Source organism: Pseudoliparis swirei, chromosome 20 (genome assembly GCF_029220125.1).
Source record: "Pseudoliparis swirei isolate HS2019 ecotype Mariana Trench chromosome 20, NWPU_hadal_v1, whole genome shotgun sequence".
Lineage (NCBI taxonomy): Eukaryota > Metazoa > Chordata > Actinopteri > Perciformes > Liparidae > Pseudoliparis > Pseudoliparis swirei.
In genome coordinates this window covers 17,664,630-17,684,804 of record NC_079407.1, presented here as the reverse complement: position 1 = coordinate 17,684,804, position 20,175 = coordinate 17,664,630, and the positions used below count along the sequence as shown (strand labels likewise).

General features: G+C 43.1%; 1 protein-coding gene across 2 annotated transcripts; it reads left to right on the top strand.

Annotated features, from left to right (window-relative positions):
- Positions 1-63: 63 nt before the first annotated feature.
- LOC130210611 (bridge-like lipid transfer protein family member 2) lies at positions 64-17,820 on the top strand. 2 transcript variants are annotated; one of them, XM_056441063.1, is made up of 40 exons: positions 64-388; positions 705-831; positions 1,180-1,306; positions 1,484-1,533; positions 1,614-1,755; positions 1,838-1,956; positions 2,070-2,130; positions 2,205-2,388; positions 3,612-3,735; positions 3,839-3,963; positions 4,063-4,130; positions 4,236-4,372; positions 4,607-4,725; positions 5,092-5,285; positions 5,414-5,711; positions 6,242-6,447; positions 6,529-7,579; positions 7,719-7,910; positions 8,011-8,213; positions 8,417-8,535; positions 8,615-8,838; positions 8,951-9,141; positions 9,496-9,595; positions 9,687-9,886; positions 9,973-10,270; positions 10,355-10,512; positions 10,844-11,050; positions 11,450-11,549; positions 11,652-11,834; positions 11,984-12,105; positions 12,210-12,365; positions 12,460-12,581; positions 12,664-12,844; positions 13,164-13,250; positions 14,146-14,256; positions 14,343-14,478; positions 14,774-14,898; positions 14,993-15,094; positions 15,798-15,932; positions 16,166-17,820. In XM_056441063.1, the coding sequence occupies exons 2-40, from the start codon at positions 764-766 to the stop codon at positions 16,349-16,351; spliced, it is 6,711 nt and encodes a 2,236-aa protein (XP_056297038.1). In that variant the 5' UTR covers positions 64-388; positions 705-763; the 3' UTR covers positions 16,352-17,820. The 2 variants fall into 2 exon arrangements, with proteins under 2 accessions (XP_056297038.1, XP_056297037.1); XM_056441062.1 differs by having other exon boundaries at positions 702-831.
- Positions 17,821-20,175: the final 2,355 nt, after the last annotated feature.

The window sequence follows — 20,175 nt, the reverse complement described above, 5'->3', positions numbered from 1 at the left end:
AATATGTGCTTGAACAGCCTTCTGCTGGCACTGCTCCTCTGCCACTAGTCCAAGAGCTGCCGGCTGAGCGGGGCGGACCAGCACCGAGTTCGCTGTCACGTGACACCGCCCTTCGCAGCACGAACACGGTGCCGTGAAGGCGTCCCGGTAAGTGACTCGTTCCGCGGGGCCGACGGGAGCGAGGACGTGTCCCCAGTTCAACCGAAACCAACGCCCAGTTCCGCCGCTAGCTAAGAGTAGCTGCATAGCGTTAGCCTGCTAACGCACAGCGGCTCGGTGTCCGGATGACGCGGCGACGAAACGCCTTCACACTACTTCGTCTTCGTGTTAGTTGGGGCCGACGCGTTTGTTTTGCCGCTGGTGACTCGTTACCGAGGACTAAGTTCAGGTAAGATTGTACGCACAGACACACACAGACACACACAGACACACACAGACACACACAGACACACACAGACACACACTGTAAAGTGACGACGTGAAGCTACGTGCTACTTCATGTTCGCACTGTGAGGCGCTACTGTTGGCTGAAGGAACGCGAGTGACGGTCAATAATCTGCAGAACAAATGTTGTTTCGCTACGTCACAGTGCAGGACAAGTTATTGATTGTCTTTTCTTTTTTTTAAAGCAACCATTCACATGACTCGCACCTGAATGTCAGCTGTAATCAGTTGAAAGTGCCTCTCTTCCTCTTTGACAGCAGCTGATGGAAGAAGAGCCAGACTCGGGTCCGAGATTTGGGTGTGAACCACTCGGGACACCATGTCTCTCTTGCTGATGTCTTTCCTGCTTATTCTTCTGCTTGGGATTGTGTTATGTCTCGTTTTCAGGTAAGAATTGTAATGTGTGTGTGTGTGTGTGTGTGTGTGTGTGTGTGTGTGTGTGTGTGTGTGTGTGTGTGTGTGTGTGTGTGTGTGTGTGTGTGTGTGTGTGTGTGTGTGTGTGTGTGTGTGTGTGTGTGTGTGTGTGTGTGTGTGTGTGTGTGTGTGTGTGTGTGTGTGTGTGTGTGTGTGTGTGTGTGTGATTATACAGTGTGCTTTTGGTTGCAAATGATATTCTATAAGGCAACATTTAATGATGGGATTTACCCAGATGTGTCTTGTCCTTGATTCCCTTTTATATATGAACAATTTATTTACAACAAAAACAAAATACATGCCCTTGCTTTTTGCTTCTAGGTGGCTCATATGCACCCTGGCTGTGCGATTCTTCCAGACTGCACTGAATGCAGATCTGAAGATCAAATCAGTCGGGCTGTTTTCCGTCCAAGGAGTTAGTATCCAGTTTCACCCCCAGCATACTCTGGTAAGACCCACTGTGTTTACAAGACATTTATGTAGTAAGCTCATTCAATATGGCCACTCCCATTTCAGGGCTTCATGTTTGATTTATGAATGGGCAGAACACACGTTGTGTTGTTGGTCCAAAATTATATCACGGATACTTTTTGACTCGCCATAACAGTGACTCTCTTTATGACAGGAAATTGACAGAATATGGATTTCGAGTAAATTTCTAAACCAGGATTTGCCGTGAGTTGTCAACATATCTTTTGTCGTCAGCTAGTTTGAGAGGAAATCTTCCAGCAAATCAGTTTATGTTTGTGTTTCAGGAGGTACCTGGCGTTGTGTGTTGGCGAAACCAGAGTCAGGTTTGACTTGCAAGCACCACTCGGACCTTTGGGGAAGAAGAGCAATGAAAAGAAATCTGGGAAGATTTCCATCAGCCCCTCAACGCTATGCTTTCTGTCACAAGTATGGAGCCTGACTAAAGGGCAATCTTCTGATAAACACATGTGTAGTCAGCCTCTCACTTCTTGTGGTCTTGTGTTTTCAGCTGCTGTCGTTCCACGTCAGCTCCATCAATGTGATGGTCCTGAACCTGGCATTGTCAGAGTCTCTATGGCACATGACAGTTACAGGCATCACCTTGTTACTAGACCACCAGAGTCAAAAGTAATTGCGTTGTTCACACCCTGTCTGTTATTTCTTTCGACCTCTGATCTCATTTAGATTTAATAGAAAAGAAAGAAGGATCAATGTTATGAACTTTTTTACTTTCATTACAGGTTGGCGTGGGACTTCTCAGTCGGGCAGCTCAGCAGTAAAGTGCTTAAAAGCAGTCAGTTGGTAAGTTCTTGTATTTCCCCTGAAATATAAAACTTGTGTTTGGGTCTGAGTGACTAACATGCTTTCCACTGTAGGATATATGTTTGGCTGAAGTAGCTCTGAGCCTGCTGCTGTCCGGAGATGTGAGCCTCCCGGAGATGAAGCCAGGTTGTCTGTCCCTCAATGTGAGGACGCTTATAGCAGAGCTCCATGAGGGACTGTTTCTTAGCCAACTCCTGCTGCCCCCCTCTCCCCAAAAGAGCAACCAGGAAGCATCTGGTAAGAAAACTCAAAGAATAATCTCTGAAATGCCATAAAGTTGTGATGAGAATAATTTAACAAACCGGCTCGGCAATGACCGATCAATCTTGAGGTGTTCATGTTCGGTCTGGAATGCTTGTTGATTGTACGAATGGGGAAGCATGTCAACTTGTATAACCTATTCAGCACATATACAGGTATTGGCTTCAGTTGTTCTTTATTGTCCAAGAATTATAACTATGATGGAAGTTCTAGTTGTTTTCCACTGAGCTTCTGCTTATTCAAAAACACGTGAATGTCTACTGTTGTCTCTGATAGTCTTAGCTGTTCAGCTAAAACACCAAAACATCCTAGAGCTGTGTTGTCTCAGTGCTTGAAATGTTCACGTGCTGAATGACGTATGAATAAAATTGGACCTACCCAGTAAATAAAGCATGTTAGCAATAGTTTTAAAAAGTAAGAAAACATTGGGAAAGCATTGTCACGTATTTAGTGGGTATTATTCTTAGTATTTAACGGGCGGCTTTAGCTCAGTGGGGTAAGAGGGCCGTCCTGCAACCGCAGGGTTGTGGGTTCGATCCCCGCTCTCCCCATTAGTTGCAAGTCGAAGTGTCCTTGAGCAAGGCACTGAACCCCAGTTGCTTCCGGGCGGTCACACGCGCCACTGCTCCTTAGGCCTGCTCATAATAACTAAGGATGGGTTAAATGCAGAGAACTAATTTCCCCTTGGGGATAAATAAAAGTGTATATTCTATATTCTATTCTATTCTATTTCTTAATATACTATAGTACTATATGTTTGTCTTTTGAGGTTTTTATTCACTGACTAAAACATTTTAAAATATATTTTTAAAACGAGAACCTCAGCACGGACACTAAGGTTGTTAGTTTTGCTGATGTAAATTCTCACTAAAAACTGGAAAGGGGAAGGAAATTACACATTAGCTCTCTGGTAATCTTTCATGCCAAACACATTTTGGGATCATCAGAGAGCAAACAAATTAAGTGGAATACATTTGCTATCAATTAGGTCTTGGAAATATGCACCATGCAACACGTATCAGCTGGCAGACAGTCAAAACATTTACTTTTAATCAACATGTGATTGTATTCATTCCATGCTTACTTTTTTTGTTTCTCCCACCATTTCAAATAAAATGTAACTGTGGCAGACTCGACATGTGTGGTTGTATCACACATACTATTGTGATTTAATAGTATTTGTACCCGCTTCCTTTCAGAGTGTGAAAACGCTGTGTTCATCCAGACTGAGACGGTGGAGCGGTTTCATCGGCTGGTTCCCCACAAGGTCAACATGGAATGTGATAATACAAATGTGACCCTGTCAATGCACAGCCAGAAAAGGTGAGTCAACACCATGTGACCAGCAACTGCATTTGGTTGTTGTTTTGCACGATTGGATTCCCTAAGGAAGAACCTATTAATTGAGCTGTCGTATGATTCACAGACACCTGAACTGGACTCTGAAATCTTTAAAAGTGTGCTATGAACGTGATGACGAGCAGCTTCCTCTTCAAAGCTTCACACCTGAGCTGAACTTTCCCCAGAGCAGCCTGGAGCTCCTTCTCGAGGGTTAGTGCTGGTCGACGCACACAATCCAGAGAGAGTTGGATGAAAGAGAAATAATCTGAATAACACATTCTGAGATGATCTCTTTGTTTTAACTGACAGATGGACTTCTCCTCTCACAAAGTAGGCAACGAATCCTTTGTGTGAACACGCTGAAGACGGCCCTGCAGGTGGGGAAGATGCCCGATAGTCTCATTACAAGAGCAACGATTCTTGAATCCATAACTCGTAATATTTTTTCAACATTATATTGACTTTTGTCTCTTGATATTTAGATTACGTCAGTTGACATCTCGGGGTCTTTCACAATCAACACTTGCATCATCCACTACCGTCACCAGGAGTTCTCCCATTGGCTACATCTATTTCCGTGGGAACAGCTCATCCACAGGAAGGAAGCACATAGAAAAAGGCAAGTTGCAAAAAGAAACTCCAAAGCTTCGATGGTTTAATGGCTCATGTGATGGAGAGTATAAACCAGACAATTTCATGTTTTCTGGAAGGATTGGATCTGTGTTCTGTTACAATAATCTAATATATTCTTTACTGTCTCCTCTTTCTTATTCATGTTTGTGTTTGCGCATCACTCCATGGTGTAACTGTTGTGTAGTCCATTAGATTATTTGCCATCCCTCCTTATCCTCAGGCGCCTCCCTCACCTGGATGCTCCTGTGATGATGACCTCCACCGTGTCCAACGTTAACGTGTCTGTTCAGCTCGGGGACACAACGCCGTTTGCTCTCGGCTTCCTGTCTGCTAGTGCAGGTACTGTCGGTCTTTCACATGCCGTCACAGGATGTTGCTTCTGCAAAGCAAAATGAGGTCATCATTGCGTTAATGTATAACCTCAACACCCTGTCGTAAGCAACAGCGCTCCGTGTTATTACTTTCCATCGTGCTAAAGTCCTGTTCTTTGGTTAAACCTTTGTGGGTTTTATTCTGTAGGCAACTGTTTGCAAAACTTGATAAGATAAGGTCTTTTCTTAGGGTGCCCTCTAAATGTTACACATTAACTTGTGCTCTTTTTATATCCATGTTAACGTTTCGCAACTAGACAGCTGCAATTTTATATAATGAGTATATTTAATGAAAATATTTTTTTGTGATGACTTTCACTTCCTGTGTCTGTAGAACTGCAGCATCTTCGTGACATTAAAGTTGACACAGAGAGCACAGAGTCCCAGAATGTGCACCGGCGTGTCTCACTGTCCCTGGACAACTTCTGGTGGAGAGTGGGTCAGGGGTCTCACATCCAACAAGCACCCCATCCTCCTGGGAAACACGTGTGGGGAGAAGCGCTCATTTTAGACACGCTCAGTCTTCAGGTAGGAGCAGGAATGACCACAAAGTGGTTTCATTGAGTTTTTATTGATTCATTTTGACATGTATTGCTTTTGATTTAATTGTATACTCGAATGCTTATGTTGCAGTACTGCTAATCTCATCCCTCCAGGCGAGTTTCAACCGACCCCGCATGGAGTGCAGTAGCATGAATCCGAGTTTGAGTGTGGAGTCCAGCCTGAAAGGGCTTCAAGTGGAGCTCTCGGAGACCTGTGCTCTGTGTCTGTCTCGCCTGCTGTCCCTCATCTGTGGCCCTCACGACTCTGGGCCACAGCTGCCAGATGTGGCCTCAGTGTCCCCCTCTGGTGGTGATGCCGTTCCACCCATCCCCTCCTCGCAGCTCCAGCTGCTGTTCAAACTGGACTGTTGTCTCGAGGATGTCAATGTGTTCACACTGTCTAATCTAGCAGGTACATTATTGCAGAATATGTAAGAGTGTTGCATGCCTTTGAGCCATAAATCACTATATATTATATAGTAATGAATATATTTATATTGCGCTCATAGTCGTTTTAGTCTCTAGGGACTACAAGGCCCAAAAAGACTTGTGTAGCTCAAACCATTAGTCAATGAAGAGATAACGATTACTCAGCAACTACTTTTGTCATTTTTCAAACAAAAGTGCCGAACAGTACCAAGTACTTGCTCTAACGCAGCAGTTAATAACATTTATTTGTGCTTTGTACTCTTTCTTTAACAAAACAAGCTACTTTAAGACCCAACCTTGGGCTTTATGAAATTGGGATAAGCATTTTTCACTATTTTCTGGCATTTGAGAGAGAAAACAATCAATTTTTTTAGCTAACTCATAAAGGAACAGATCTTCCTCTTACGAAGTCCTTATTGCATCTTCATCATCTTTATTCATCGTACACAAAACTGTCTGCTCTTCAGTCTATCATCACCTTTTCAATGATCTTTTATTTCCGTTTCTCTTTAGGGGCCGTGTCTTTGCGGGTGGACACCGTTGAAGTCCACAGCTCGGCAGAAAGATCCACAGTGTCTCTTCAAAGCATTAGCTTGTCGGCGATCAAAGCACTCACGGATAACATGGAGTCATGTTGCCCCGCTTCCCAAACCCCCAATCCTGTGCTCAAACTCGCCAAGATAGCCTTTTCTTACTTCATCACCACCCACACCTTACAGGTATACAGATCTCCATACAATGTCATTTCTCTGCATGGACTGAATCTCTGTGTCAATATTCATATTGTGTGTCTCACTCAGGTTCAATGCGAAGAGGAACTCACCGTCGAGTGGACGCCCCCCGGCCACATCGTCTTATACCAGCACACGACCGAGGCTCTGGCTTGCTGGCGTATGCTTTGTGGAGAGACGGCAGAGGACGGTCCAGTCGAACCCACGGAGAGTGAAATCCTTTCCGGCCCGAGTCGAGAGCTGTGTGTGCGCGTTGAGCTGGGCTGCACTCGTTTGACCGCCCATGTTAGTGAACACAACTACATTCTCCTGAAAAATGAATCCCTCACGGTCTCCAGACAAGCTGGTTCCATGCATATACGTTCTCCCTGCCTGATCCTCAACTTGGATGGCAACGACATCGTCACCTTCAAAAGTCTCGATGTTGAAACGCACGCCGAGCTGACTGAGATGCGGGCGCACAGAGACGCATTCCCCTTCCTCACCACTCCTCACAACTGTGTCTGGGTCCTCACCTGCCCCTCTCTGGCTGTCGAGTTCCCCTACCAGTACAACTTCTCAAACACCTTTGACATGGCCATTAATGTGCAGAAGTGGCTGAAGACTCTGCATCGCTCCCCGAACCAAGCCGCCACCGTCCAACGGCTGCCTCCTGACCTTGTGTTCAAAGTCAGCCAGTTCTCCTTTGTCTTCCTGGACGACACGTTTGAAATCAAGCTGCGAGACAACTACGAGCTCATGAAGGATGAGAGTAAGGAAAGTGCCAAGCGTCTTCAGCTGCTGGACAAGAAGGTGGCAGATCTGCGCAAGCAGCATGGAGAACTTCTCCCTGCCAGAAAGATTGAAGAGCTGTATAGTTCACTGGAGAAAAAGCACATTGAGATCTACATCCAGCGCTCACGCCGCCTCTACGCCAACACACCCATGAGGAAGTCTCTGATTACCTGGACTGTGTCTGACTTGGAGCTGGTGGCCCTGGCCGATCAGTGTCTCCACGGGCCAGAGATGGTGAGAGAGCAGCTGAGGGACATCGACAGGGTCAGTCCCTTCCCCAGGGATGGACTCCATCTGGTGGTCCAGTGGTGCCGCGCTGTCAAGTTTAAACTGGCGGCTTTTTTGGGTAAGTTGACACAAATATACAGCATTAATTTGCAGATATAAGGTGGGATTTAGGTGACACTCAATTGGAGATGGCGTGTTATTAAAAGCCTCACGGTTTTAGCTTTATTTTAATAAAAAATCTCTCTCCGCTGTGCCAGTGAGAATTCGGGATTACCCTCGCTACCTGTTTGAGATCAGGGACTGGGAGCTGTCAGGCCGTCTGATTGGGACGGAGCAGGATGGACAGGCCAGGGCTCATCGCAAAGAGATTGTCCCACTTGGTCCGCCATGGGGAGATGCGACGGTCCACAGGAATATGCCACCGCTCAAGTTTTACTATGATTTAAAATGTGAGTTCTGGGAATTACGCTGTCGGCAAGCTATTTCCCAAGCATTCGTTAGATAATGAGGAGCAAGGATTAACCCTCACTGAATATTCTCTTCATGCAGCAAACATCTCTCTGTACACCATTGTGTGGGGACCATGTTGGGACCCTGCCTGGACTTTGATTGGCCAATCTGTTGACCTGCTGACCAAGCCCACAGTTGACCCCTCCCCTCTGCTGGCCTGGTGGGACAAAAGTCGTCTCCTTCTGCATGGGCGCTGGGTCATGGACATTGATGAGGCCAATCTTCATCAGCTGGCGATGGAGGTAAAATAATGTACACCTAAGAACTATTGGGAATCTAAGCAAATACAGGTTCAGCCAAGTTGTGTTTATGACCAATCGGTTGACGTTTACACTCGGTGTGTCACTGAATATGTTTCATGGCACATTTATGTAACTGAGCTATGTAATGCAGAATAAAATGAATCACCTATTCTCATACAATGACGAACCGTACATTCTTACAGGACCCTTACAACACTACAGAGAACCTGCATTGGGAGTGGAATAAGTTGAACTTTGACTGGAGCCCAGGACAGTTTGTTTTTAAAGGAGATTTGGATGTAAATGTCAGGACAGCATCAAAGTAAGTGACGACATCCGATGTGACACTTCAATTAACCTTTAATGGAATTGGTATTACAAGTCCCCTTTTTCCATACTAGGTATGATGATGTCTGTTTTTTACACCTGCCCAACCTGTGTATGACCCTTGACCTCCAATGGCTTTGCCATGGCAATCCCCATGACCACTACGCTGTAATGCTCTGCTGTGCGGAGAACGTTGCAGATGTGACCTCAGGACAACCTCATGACTCCTTCAGAGCCTTCCGCTCTGAGAACCTCAACTTCTCCATCACCATGGACCTTAACCAGCACTTTGGAACAGGTACATGCTACTCTGTTGGCCATTCTGTCGATCCAAGCTCAGCCCTTTGCTCTACAAAGCCAGTGTCATATCGTATTTTGCTGTAGAGAACTGTATACTTCTTTCTTTGTAGAATCCTCCCAGCCGAGAGTTCTGCTCTATAGCAGCACTCTGCGCTGGATGCAGAACTTTTGGGCCACATGGACGGGTGTCTCTCGACCGATCTGCAGAGGCAAGCTCTTCCACAGCCTCAGGCCTATCCGCAAGAAGCTGGGTCAGCACTACAAACAGACGTCCTACACAGCTGCCTTTCCACAACTACAAGTACGTGTTTCTCTGGTTTGCCTTCCAGCAACAGTGCACCACCAATCTGCTTGCTTTTACTGTCAAATTAAATATTTTGGGGCTTTGGTGAAGGATATTAGCCTCTATTCAAAGGCTCTGTTTTGGTATTGATGCATAACGAATGAGATGGAAATACTATTCCTTATTTTATATGCTATTTGCTATTTTGGGGGTAATGCATACAGTATGTATATTAAAAACCTGATGCATTTGAATAATGATTTTGACCATGATTACTACCGTCTGACAGATATTTGATCAATTCCACTCCTTTTCCCCATTTCACCACACCTAATATCTCTAATACATTTCTACATGTTGTGTGTCCTCCAGATGCATTACTGGGCCTCCTTCGCCCAACAGAGAGGTGTCCAAGTGGAGTGCAACAAAGGCCACGTCTTCACTCGCGGAATACAGAGACTTATTCCACAGGGTACATGCCATCCAGGAAAAACACTTTATTCATACGGATGTATGATTTTTTTTTTACTGATTTGCGTGTGTGTGTTTCATATCTCTCACAGCTGGCACTGTGATGAGGAGGCTGATCTCTGAATGGAATGTGACGCAGATGGTTAGTGAGCTATCTCAGGAGACGGTTCACCTGATGGCCTCCACCTGGGATGAGACAGCCGACCACCAGATCAACGCACAGGTGAAGAAGACTCACCTGCTCAGCCTGTCCTCCCTGAGCTACCAGCGACAGAGCAACCGCATGGAGGAGGTAAAAGCCCAGAGGTGGCTGCACGACAAGCCGGTTCTTCACTGTCACTGAATTCTTCATCGAGCTTTTTTGTTTATTTCTGACAGGAGGTGAACCAAAAGGATGAGACGAATGCCTCTTACACACACAAACTGCGCCTGGTGGACCTACGTGCTTCCTGGACCACCCCGAACAGGAACATAGCCTTCGGGCTGTACGACGGTTACAAAAAGGCGTCTGTGCTGAAGAGAAATCTCTCTACTGAAGCCTTAAAGGGTCTGAGGATCGACACACAGCCGCACACCAAGAAGCTCAAACGCTCGCCTTCCAACTACTCTCCCACCACAGCCCCCACCACACCAGTTCTGCCCACTGTCAATCGAGCAGAAAAGGGTCAAAATGAAGGTAAGGAAATGGCTTGGAAAAGTAAAAGACGAAAGCAGAATCTGTTAAGACCCACTAACTTCTTTTCCATTTCAATTTGTGTAGGAACGTCGATGCTCCAGAAACTGATTGAGGAAACAGACAAGTTTGTGGTGTTTTCAGAGGAGGACTCGGGTGTCAGCGACCAGCTGTGTGGCATCGCAGCCTGTCAGACGGACGACGTCTTTAACCGCAACTGGTTTATTGAGTTAGTCAACTGTCAGGTAGCTGCCTTGATTTGTTGTTTAGTTTTTTCCATGTTGCAAGTTCAATCGAGTTCCTACCTAATGTCCCTCTAAAAAGTGTTTTTACTCCAGTTTGTTTGTTTTCCATCTTATTGAAGATAATGTACACTACTAATGGAATGACACAATCCAACAGTGGCTGCAGCATCCTATGATGAGGGCTAAAAAAGCTGTTTCAAAACTCCACAAATCTGCTCTTTGATATTGAAAGGCTTCTGTTTTTCATCTTTGATATGTTCTCAGAAAAGCTTGTTGAATGTTAGTCGATCTGGCCCGATGTGTTGTTATTCAGTTTCTTTGCTTTTCCCAGATGATGCTGCGCGGCACAGAGACAGCCGGCTGTGTGCTGGTGTCTGCAGCAAAGGCTCAGCTGCTTCAGTGTGAGCACCACCCGGCCTGGTACAACGACACCCTGAAGCAGAAAACCACCTGGACCTGTCTGCTGGATGGGATGCAGTACTTTGCCACCATGGAGCCCAACGCATCCGAGCAAGAGGACCGGCAGTTGTGGCTGGAGGTAAGCACGGCCCTGTAGTTACAGCCTTACAAAGAATGTCATTAGAATAGCACTAATCAGCAGTTATACATATACAGTTATTTGAGTTGTTTTTTCCTCTTTGTGTTTCAGTGGTACAATTAATAACGTTACATTTCCTTCTTACAGTTGTTAAACTAGGGATTAATAGTATTCAGCTTGTAAGCAATGCCTCATCAAAGGATGGACAGTTTCTGTATTATATATAGTATATTTCTAATAGTAAATAAATGCATATCTTGTTATATTTTATTTTGTTTTATGGTATAATTCACCTGGTTTATAAATGAAGAAAACAAATATTGATCTACCACAAACAAGCAGGGCTTTACAGTAACTCATCTGCTCTGTTTGGCTTCTTCTGCGCTATGTTGTGTTTAGGTGAAAAACATAGAGGAGCACAGGCAGCGTAATCTCGACTCTGTGCTGGAGCTGATGGAGAGCGGCCAGGCTGTGGGAGGAATGGTGAGCACCACTACAGGTAAGTTACTCCTCAAACACGAGACCGTTCTTCCTGACCACATGGTCACATGTATGCATTGCAGGACACTGACCACACGGACTCCCTTATCTGTGTCTGTAGACTGGAACCAGCCAGCCCAGGTGAACGAGTCTCAGCAGGTTCAGCGAATCATTTCCCGCTGTAGCTGTCGAATGCATTACATCAGTTACAGTCACGACATCAACCCAGAGGTGGCCACCCAGATCAAACCATCAGAGCTGAGGAACAGCCACGAGAAGGAGGACCTTCTGAAAAAACAGGCCGGTATGTCGGAACACCGCACTGTGCGCCTTTAGCCTGCAAGGAGTAATGCATCTGGGTTCTTGTCGAAAGTTTTTCATTAATAATGTCAGGGGGGAGGATAATAATATGACTAAATCACGATAAAGTGTTTTATTATGTTGATTTAACAGGGGCAGTGGACACCTTCACCCTCATTCACCACGATCTTGAGATCTCCACAAACCCTGTTCAGTACGCTATGATCCTGGACATTGTCAACAACCTGCTGTTACACGTGGAGCCCAGACGCAAGGTAGGCTGGAGCATCTCAAGATCCCAATGTATAAATTGTTTTGAGTCCTTCGTGGTGTTTCCTCCTGACTCGGTATGTGTTTTGTAAATCTTCTGGACATGTAGGAACACAGTGAGAAGAAGCAGCGCGTGCGTTTCCAGCTGGACATCTCCAGTAACCCCGAGGAGCAGCGCAGCAGCATCTTGCACCTCCAGGAGGCCGTCAGGCAGCACCTCGCCCTGATTAGACGTCTCGAGAAGCAGATTTACTCCAACATCAGGGTGAGTCGCATCCTGCTTTACTCCTTGAATAGCAATTGAAAGTTCACCTGGAAAAAAAAAACATGAATAAAAAAAGACTTTCTTTAAATTGCAGGCACAATCTGACGAACTGAACGGGGATGAACTGATGGAGGTCAACACAAGACTGCAAAACCAGCTGAATCAGGAGAAGAACGACATGCAGATGAAGAGCGAAGAGCTCAACATTCTCATCAGGTCTCGCATCCGCACTCATTCACGGAAAATACTGACGAGATATATCACACGGGTCAAAACATTTATATTCTCTCTCTTTCAGGTGTTTTAAGGACTTTCAGCTGCAACGGACAAACAAGCTGGAGCTGCGTAAGCCCCCAGAGGACGTGAGCGTGGTGAGGAGAACAGAGATCTACTTTGCTCAGGCCCGCTGGTGTTTGACTGAAGAGGACGGCCAGCTCGGCATTGCCGAGTTGGAGCTGCAGAGATTTATGTACAGTAAGGTAAGCACTGCAGACCGGGCTGCAGAATCGCTTCTTATCCGTCATCCAGGGTTGAAACCTGACGTCCCACCAGACTCATCCGTCTCCTCTCATATCCTCTTTTACTATTTGTACTTTAAAACAAACATTCCCTGTGCCTCCGTCTGTAGATTTTATTTACCCTTTTTATAGCCTTCTGTATTTGAAGAACCATCCTCGGATAACAGGATTTTGTAGCACATTTGCTCCACGATATCTTAAGATGTCGTTCTCCTCTCACTGATAATGCATCACTGCTGGATGGTGAACGTTGATGAGTGTGAATTCTTTCTTACCTCAGCTCAACAAATCTGACGACACGGCCGAGCACCTGTTGGAGTTGGGGTGGTTCACAATGAACAACCTCCTGCCCAACGCATCATACAAGGTGCGTTTCTCTCTCAATATTCAGACAGGCAAATTCATTTGAGTTTAATTAATTTTAGCCTTTATGGCAGGGTTGGTAATCTTCAAAAATATTTCCGTTAGTCTTGTTGAAATTCTTATTACATCCTGGCGGCAATCAACTAATCAAAAACAAGATCCAGTACCTGTGGCTGTCGCAGGACTGTAATAAGCCTGTGGTTTAATTTCTCTTTTCTGGAGTCTTCCACAAGCTACTACTTGGCAGCTGAGAGCACGAACAATAGCCATGTTTGTTGTTTACATTTTATGATAGGTTGGGGGAGGGGTCCTGAAGCCGAGGGCTATCGGTTTCTCAGACTTGGTGAATTTTTCGCCAAATTTAGCAGCTTTTGAATCTGGTGCTCCTCGATGCTTTAATTGGAAAAGAGTTGTTAACACACTGGGTGCTGAGTTCTTCGGGATGGAGAATAATAATAAAAAGATCTTGTGTACCCGTGTTAGTTTCTTCTAGATTACCAATCCTGCTTTAAATATACAACACAATGCAGTGACACCTGTGACAAACATCCTTTTGATGCTGACATGTATTTCTGAAAAGCCTACATGGTGCGATATTTATGACTCTGCCTGGTTTCCTCTGTGCAGCGTGTGAGGGTATGTACAGTGCTCGTCCAGTGACAAGACGTCTGTGTTGACTCCATCTTCAGACTTTCATATTCAGTGTTGCATGTCCACTCGGCTTCCTTGATGCATGTGTGAACAAGGACTCATTCCAAGTGATGTTAACATGGTGGTCGTGTCCATACTGTGTTCATTGTATCATCAATAATATGTGCTGTTAAAAGTCAAACTGACCTCATAAAATGTGACTCGAGCTTACCTTTGTGATGTCGCATTAACTCCCTTTTGTTTTCTAGGTTGTACTTCGACCTCAGAGTAACTGTCAGTCCGGACGCCAGTTTGCTTTGCGTATCTTCAGTAAAGTGCGCCCCCCAGTGGGCGGCATCTCGGTGAAGGAGCACTTTGAGGTGAAGCGCTTCGCATGCACATGCGGCCACATATTGACGGAAACATCTGGAGTGTGCTTTATTTGAACGAATGTTTCCATCATCAGGTGAACGTGGTGCCTCTCACCATCCAGCTGATGTACCAGTTCTTCAAAAGGATGATGGGATTCTTCTTCCCAGGGAGAAATGTTGAAGAGGAAGAGGGCACTGATGAAGAAGACAAGTTCCGATTGGTTACTACAGGTATGTCGTTGTCAACAGTGGCAATATGACAGCAGGCGGCTGAGTCTGCAGTCTCTCTGCAGGGTCACCAGGCTGTAATCTCTACCAACTACTGATCAATAATTCCTTCCATTTTAGTGTGTGTGTGTGGTATCTAATTGCCCATAACTATATTGTGTCAGCTCCTGAGCTATTAAAAGGCTCTGTCATGTTGGATATGACCTTGAGGGGTGTGTGAGAGGGACTCACTGGGAGTATGAGGTGTAGGGTGCCGAGTCATCCAGAGGCCACAGTGCTGATGCAATCTGTGTCACAGGTATCGCTGTCAAGCCTCGGCAGTCATCGGAGGACACCATGGGTGCTATGGGCCCCAGCAAAGGTGTCACCCAGGGACTGAACCGCACTGCAGGGGTCAGGAGGTCATTCAGGAAACCTCCAGAGGTATTTCCGCTTTCTGATTATTGGTGCTCGGATGTCAAAATGCGAGAACATTGAGAAATATAATTTCATATGAGTTATGATTTCCTCCCACCAGCATCCCGTTGATGACATTGATAAGATGAAGGAGCGCGCTGCTATGAACAACTCCTTCATCTACGTCAAGATTCCCCAAGTGCCCCTCTGTGTCAGCTATAAGGTAACCGCTGTTACTGAGCGCCACACTGACTATATTATTATGTTATTTCAATCCCTGATAATTTGTATTGATAATCAACTTGAATAGAAATAAGACTGAAAATTACATTAAATTAAATTGTACATCTTGACCTTAAAACAACTCGGGTCGTCCATACAAAGCAAACTATAAATGTGGGAAATCATAATGGTCATGGCTTCCTGGCACTTTATCAACTTTTATATTTTTGATTTTGGCCCTTTTGGATTTGCAGGAAAGCTAATATTAAAGCAAATAAGATTTAAAGGTCACGTTTTTCAGGGACATGGTTGAATATGGTGGCGTGCTCTAAATAATAATTAGACTAAGAGTAGAAAGAGATGAAAATCCAAAGTGAAACATGGTTGACTTTCACCGCTCTTTGTAGTCCAGCAGCTGTTAGCGAAAAAACAGTTAGCAACTTGCTGGAGAACGCAGTGGAACATTTAGCAGCTCGTGAGCTGGACATTCCCCTCAAGAGTTGGTGGAGAACAAAAGCCGAGCTGAAACGTTCGTGACTGTCGGAAACATGAGCACAACCGCAAATGAATGATAATGTTGCTGCTCCATGACTGCTGATTTGTACAGCTTGTTTCTGATGTCCAAAAAACCCGTATTGTAGGTTTAATGAACTTATATTGGATGTTAAAACATGTTTGCTTCTATTTGAATCCCACTGATTCAGGGAGAAAAGAGTAGTGTGGACTGGAAGGACCTGAACCTGGTTCTGCCCTGTTTGGAGTACCATAACAATACCTGGACATGGCTCGACTTTGCAATGGCTGTGAAAAGGGACAGCCGGAAAGCTCTCGTAGCTCAGGTACACCACATCCGACTTTTGAAACACACTTCAGCTGTGAGACGATGATCTGTTGTTAGTTTCTTTCTGCAATTCTGAGTTGTCCTTTAAGTTTAGAGTGTGCTTATTGTTTAAATGTATTTATCATGATCTAGAATGTCTGGCAGCAGAAAGGACATGTATTTGCCCCAGCACTGAAAAGTTTGTCTTCGATGAACTTGTTTTTCATCTTTTCTTTGCTCCTCACTGCTCAGATGATAAAGGAGAAGCTGCGTCTGAAGCCGGCTTCAGGCTCCGAGCTGCGGGGGAAGGCGTCTGAAGGGAAGTCGGACAACATCCTGCATCAGCAGGAGGAAGATGAGAAGGCTCGCCTCCTCATCGGCCTCAGCACCGCAGACAAGAGCTCCGGCAAGAAGAGCATCTTCAGTCGGCGCAAATAACGCAAACGCTCGCACCTTCAAGTCGGAGCCGGCACGGACCATCCCCAGCAGCTGCCACAGTCCCTCGCTACGAGGATCAGGGGAAAGTGCCTCAGTCTGGCTTTGGAAAAGGAAAAGGCACACGGTCGAGCGTTTTAAACTGTTTATGGAGATATCTCATTGTATCAGATGAGCCTGCTGAACTTAATGTTGTTTTTTGTTGAAATAATACTCAAAATGTCAGTTTATGGCCAAAATCCCCACTGGGAACTCAAACCGGTCTCTCTTAAGAACGATAAACACACACACGCACACACACAGTGTCTCAATGAGGTAACCTGTCTACATACAGGTTAAATTAACAAGACAAAAAAAAGCTCCAGGAGTTAGCAGGGTGCCCAAATACATCCTATTATCTTGTTTATCTGTGTCCCATTAATTATTCAACATGTATTTCATAAACTAAATAATGACCACTTGTTACATTGAATGTAGCTTGTAAGATCTACTTTGTGTAGTCGGACACTAGATCTACTGTGTGTAGTCGAGCACTAGATCTACTGTGTGTAGTCGAGCACTAGATCTACTGTGTGTAGTCGAGCACTAGATCTACTGTGTGTAGTCGAGCACTAGATCTACTGTGTGTAGTCGAGCACTAGATCTACAGTGTGTAGCGAGCCCTTCACTGACTGTTTCCGCTGCATTCTCCAAATTCAAGACTGAGCGCCTTCTCCTGCTGGCTCAGGAACACGGTATTTCTGCCTAAATAAGGAGGACTCGACTGGAAGCACATTCATTGCTGTCCACTGTAACAAAATATATATATATCAGTAGATGTTTTACTAATGAAAGGGATTGTAAATGGCTGTATGAGTGTCACTCTGACAGGAAGGCCTTTTCCCATAAATGCACACAAAATGTTCGATATTTGACCTGTTCTCCTGGACCCCCCCCCCCTCCCCCAGTGCAATACATCAACAATAGAGCAGCAATAACATGTCACGTGTTCAACAATGTCGCACTTGTCATTGTGGCAAAAGACAATATGTTGCAGCTGAGTATGTTTTGTAATTTTATTACTAAAGCACTTTTTATGCAAAGAATTTTGATATTTTTGTAACCGCGTGTCTTTTTTCCTTTCACCTGTATTGTGGATCGGTAGCGCTATAATATTGTTTGTCACATTTCTAGAAGAAGGAAACAAAAGTGCCCCGAACATTTCAATTAAACGCAGTGTTTCCCCTACCATTATAACAAGGTGGCGGCCCGCCACCCTGTAATTTTCGTCTACCTACCTATCTGGTCAGGTCACAGTCAGGAGAAAAGGCTGAAAGACGACTGAGTGTGAGATTTGGCACATGTGCAAAGGGTAGTCCCCAATTAAACACATATATTTTACATTCATATGCACACCATCTAACCTAAATATATCTAATAAATGAAAGAATTCCTACATTTTGTTTTACACCCATTAAATATAAATATCTTCATTTGTGAAATTGATTTAATTAAATGTGTCACCTCTAAGAAGGGCTTGAATCGTTTTTTGAGTGCTGTAACTGGAACAATATCACTGTTATTGGATTAATATCACTAAAATAATACAAATTAATAAAGTAATAAAAAGGAAAAAATTAATAAAAAGTAATTAGAAGGTAAAATTAATAAACAGTATTTATAAAGTATAAAAATAATGAAAAGTACAAAAGTAATGAAAAAGTACAAAAGTAATAAAAAGTACAAGAATAATAAAAGTACAAAAGTAATTAAAAAGTAATAAAAGTACAAACGTAATAAAAAAGTACAAAAGTAATGACAAGTACAAAAGTAATTAAAAAGTAATAAAAAGTATAAAAGTAATAAAAAAGTTAAATATAATAATACAAAGGTAAAAAGTAATAAAAAGTTACAAAGTTTTACAAAAGTTATACAAAAGTGTAAAAGTTATAAAAAGTTATTAAAAAGTGCGCCGCTCGCTGTGAGTTTGGGGACCACTGCTTTAAACGCAACACTTTGGCACGTGCACCGAAGCCGCGGAGAGGAAGAGCCGCCTTTTGACATATTTATTTTAACATAAAATAAAAGTCTGATTTATCTATAAAGAGGAAGTAGATTAAAACATTTATAATTTATTTAAACACTACAATATAAAAGTCATACATCAAAACCAATAAGGCAGATACAAAAACAGGCAATAAACACAGAACAATAAACCTCTCATGGGGTTATTTACACTCCCACCAAATTAAAGTGTTTTACAAAATGGAAATCTAAAACACAGAATTTCCACTTACAGCATAACACTTCAAATGTATAGGCTATACCACACACAGTAAACCATAAAGAAAACACGCTCATTTTTATTTAATGGTAAAAAAAAAACATTTTAAAAAATACCGTTTCTTTTTCTTTTTTTTAACAACATAAAAATTATTCGAATGGAGAAAAAAACTAACTTTTTTTTTTTACTGGGAAAAAAACTCGGTGATTTTTTTATTGTTTTCTTAACAATAATTGTTTTTCATTGGTTAAAAAAAAGGAAAATAAAAAATACCGTTTGTTTTTCTTTTATCTACATATAAACATTTTTTTTTACATAAACGGTAAAAAAAAACGTTGATTTGTTATTGTTTTTTTAACAATAAAAATAAATTAAATACCATTTTTATTTAAGGGTTAAAAAAAAGGGAAATAAAAAATACCGTTTGTTTTTAGTTTTTTTACAATATAAACATCTTTTTTTTACCGGAAAAAAGCCCCAACCTTTTTTTTTACTGGGGAAAAAACCCGGTGATTTAAAATATATATATATATATATATATATATATATATATTTAACGGTAAAAAAAAGGAAAATAATAAATACCTGTTTTTTTATTTTTTTTGCAATATATACATTTTCTTTTCACCGGAAAAAAAAAACGTAACTTTTTTTTTACCAGGAAAGAAACCTGATGATTTTTTATTGTTTTTTAACAATAAAAACATATTTTATTTAACGGTAAAAAAAACGGAAAATAAAAAATACCGTTTTTTGTTTTTTTTGTGATTTGTGATATTTGGTTATAGAAAAAAAATTTACTTGATAAGTTTGTTTGATAGCCCTGTATCACACAGACCAGTTGCTTAACACCTTATGAGTGGATGTTGTGGTGACATTGTTTGCTCAAGAATGAACTTTTAGTCTTAAAGTCAGTTGCAAATATACAGAAGTTGGATTGCAGTCAAAATATACAGTTCACATGCCGATTAGTCACTTCCTGCAGACATTCTATGAGAAAAGTTACATTAATTCAAATTTAAGAACAATATGGGCAAGAGTATGAACAGAATATTAAGGCCTTCTCTTTCTTCATGTCTAGAAAATCACCCTTAAACTTCATCAATCAACTTAAGAAGAACAAAAACCTCCTGTCAGGACCAGTGACACCAGCTGTATAGTCCGACTGTGGTATTTGCTGTTAGGAAAAACATACTGTCTAATTCTAAACCAGTTACGTATTAATGTCATAACTGGATACGTGATGGACAACTTTTTTGCCCTGACTCGACCTATTTAGAGGAGTGCTCACAAACCCGTCGAGGACAACCTTAATAGGACAGGAAATTAAGGACCAGATAAAGTATCATCATTAAATGCTTTTAATTAGGTAACAGCGAGAGAGAGAAAAAAACAGAGCCCCGGAGGAGACCGCCACATATAATTGCTGTTCTCCTTGAAGTCATGTATCTATTTAAATCTATCTTCCTGAAAGGGAGTGCACCAGCTCCTCCCACTGTCAGCCTGACATTGAATTCCCTCTCAGGCCCTTGTCTTAAACAGGTCCACCATGTCTGCGGAGTGG

Coding starts and splice junctions, on each gene's coding strand:
- LOC130210611 (XM_056441063.1), top strand. CDS start 764: ATGTCTCTCTTGCTGATGTCTTTCCTGCTTATTCTTCTGCTTGGGATT. Junction 8,839..8,950: donor TAACCAGCACTTTGGAACAG/GTACATGCTACT, acceptor CTTTCTTTGTAG/AATCCTCCCAGCCGAGAGTT. Junction 10,513..10,843: donor TTGAGTTAGTCAACTGTCAG/GTAGCTGCCTTG, acceptor TGCTTTTCCCAG/ATGATGCTGCGCGGCACAGA.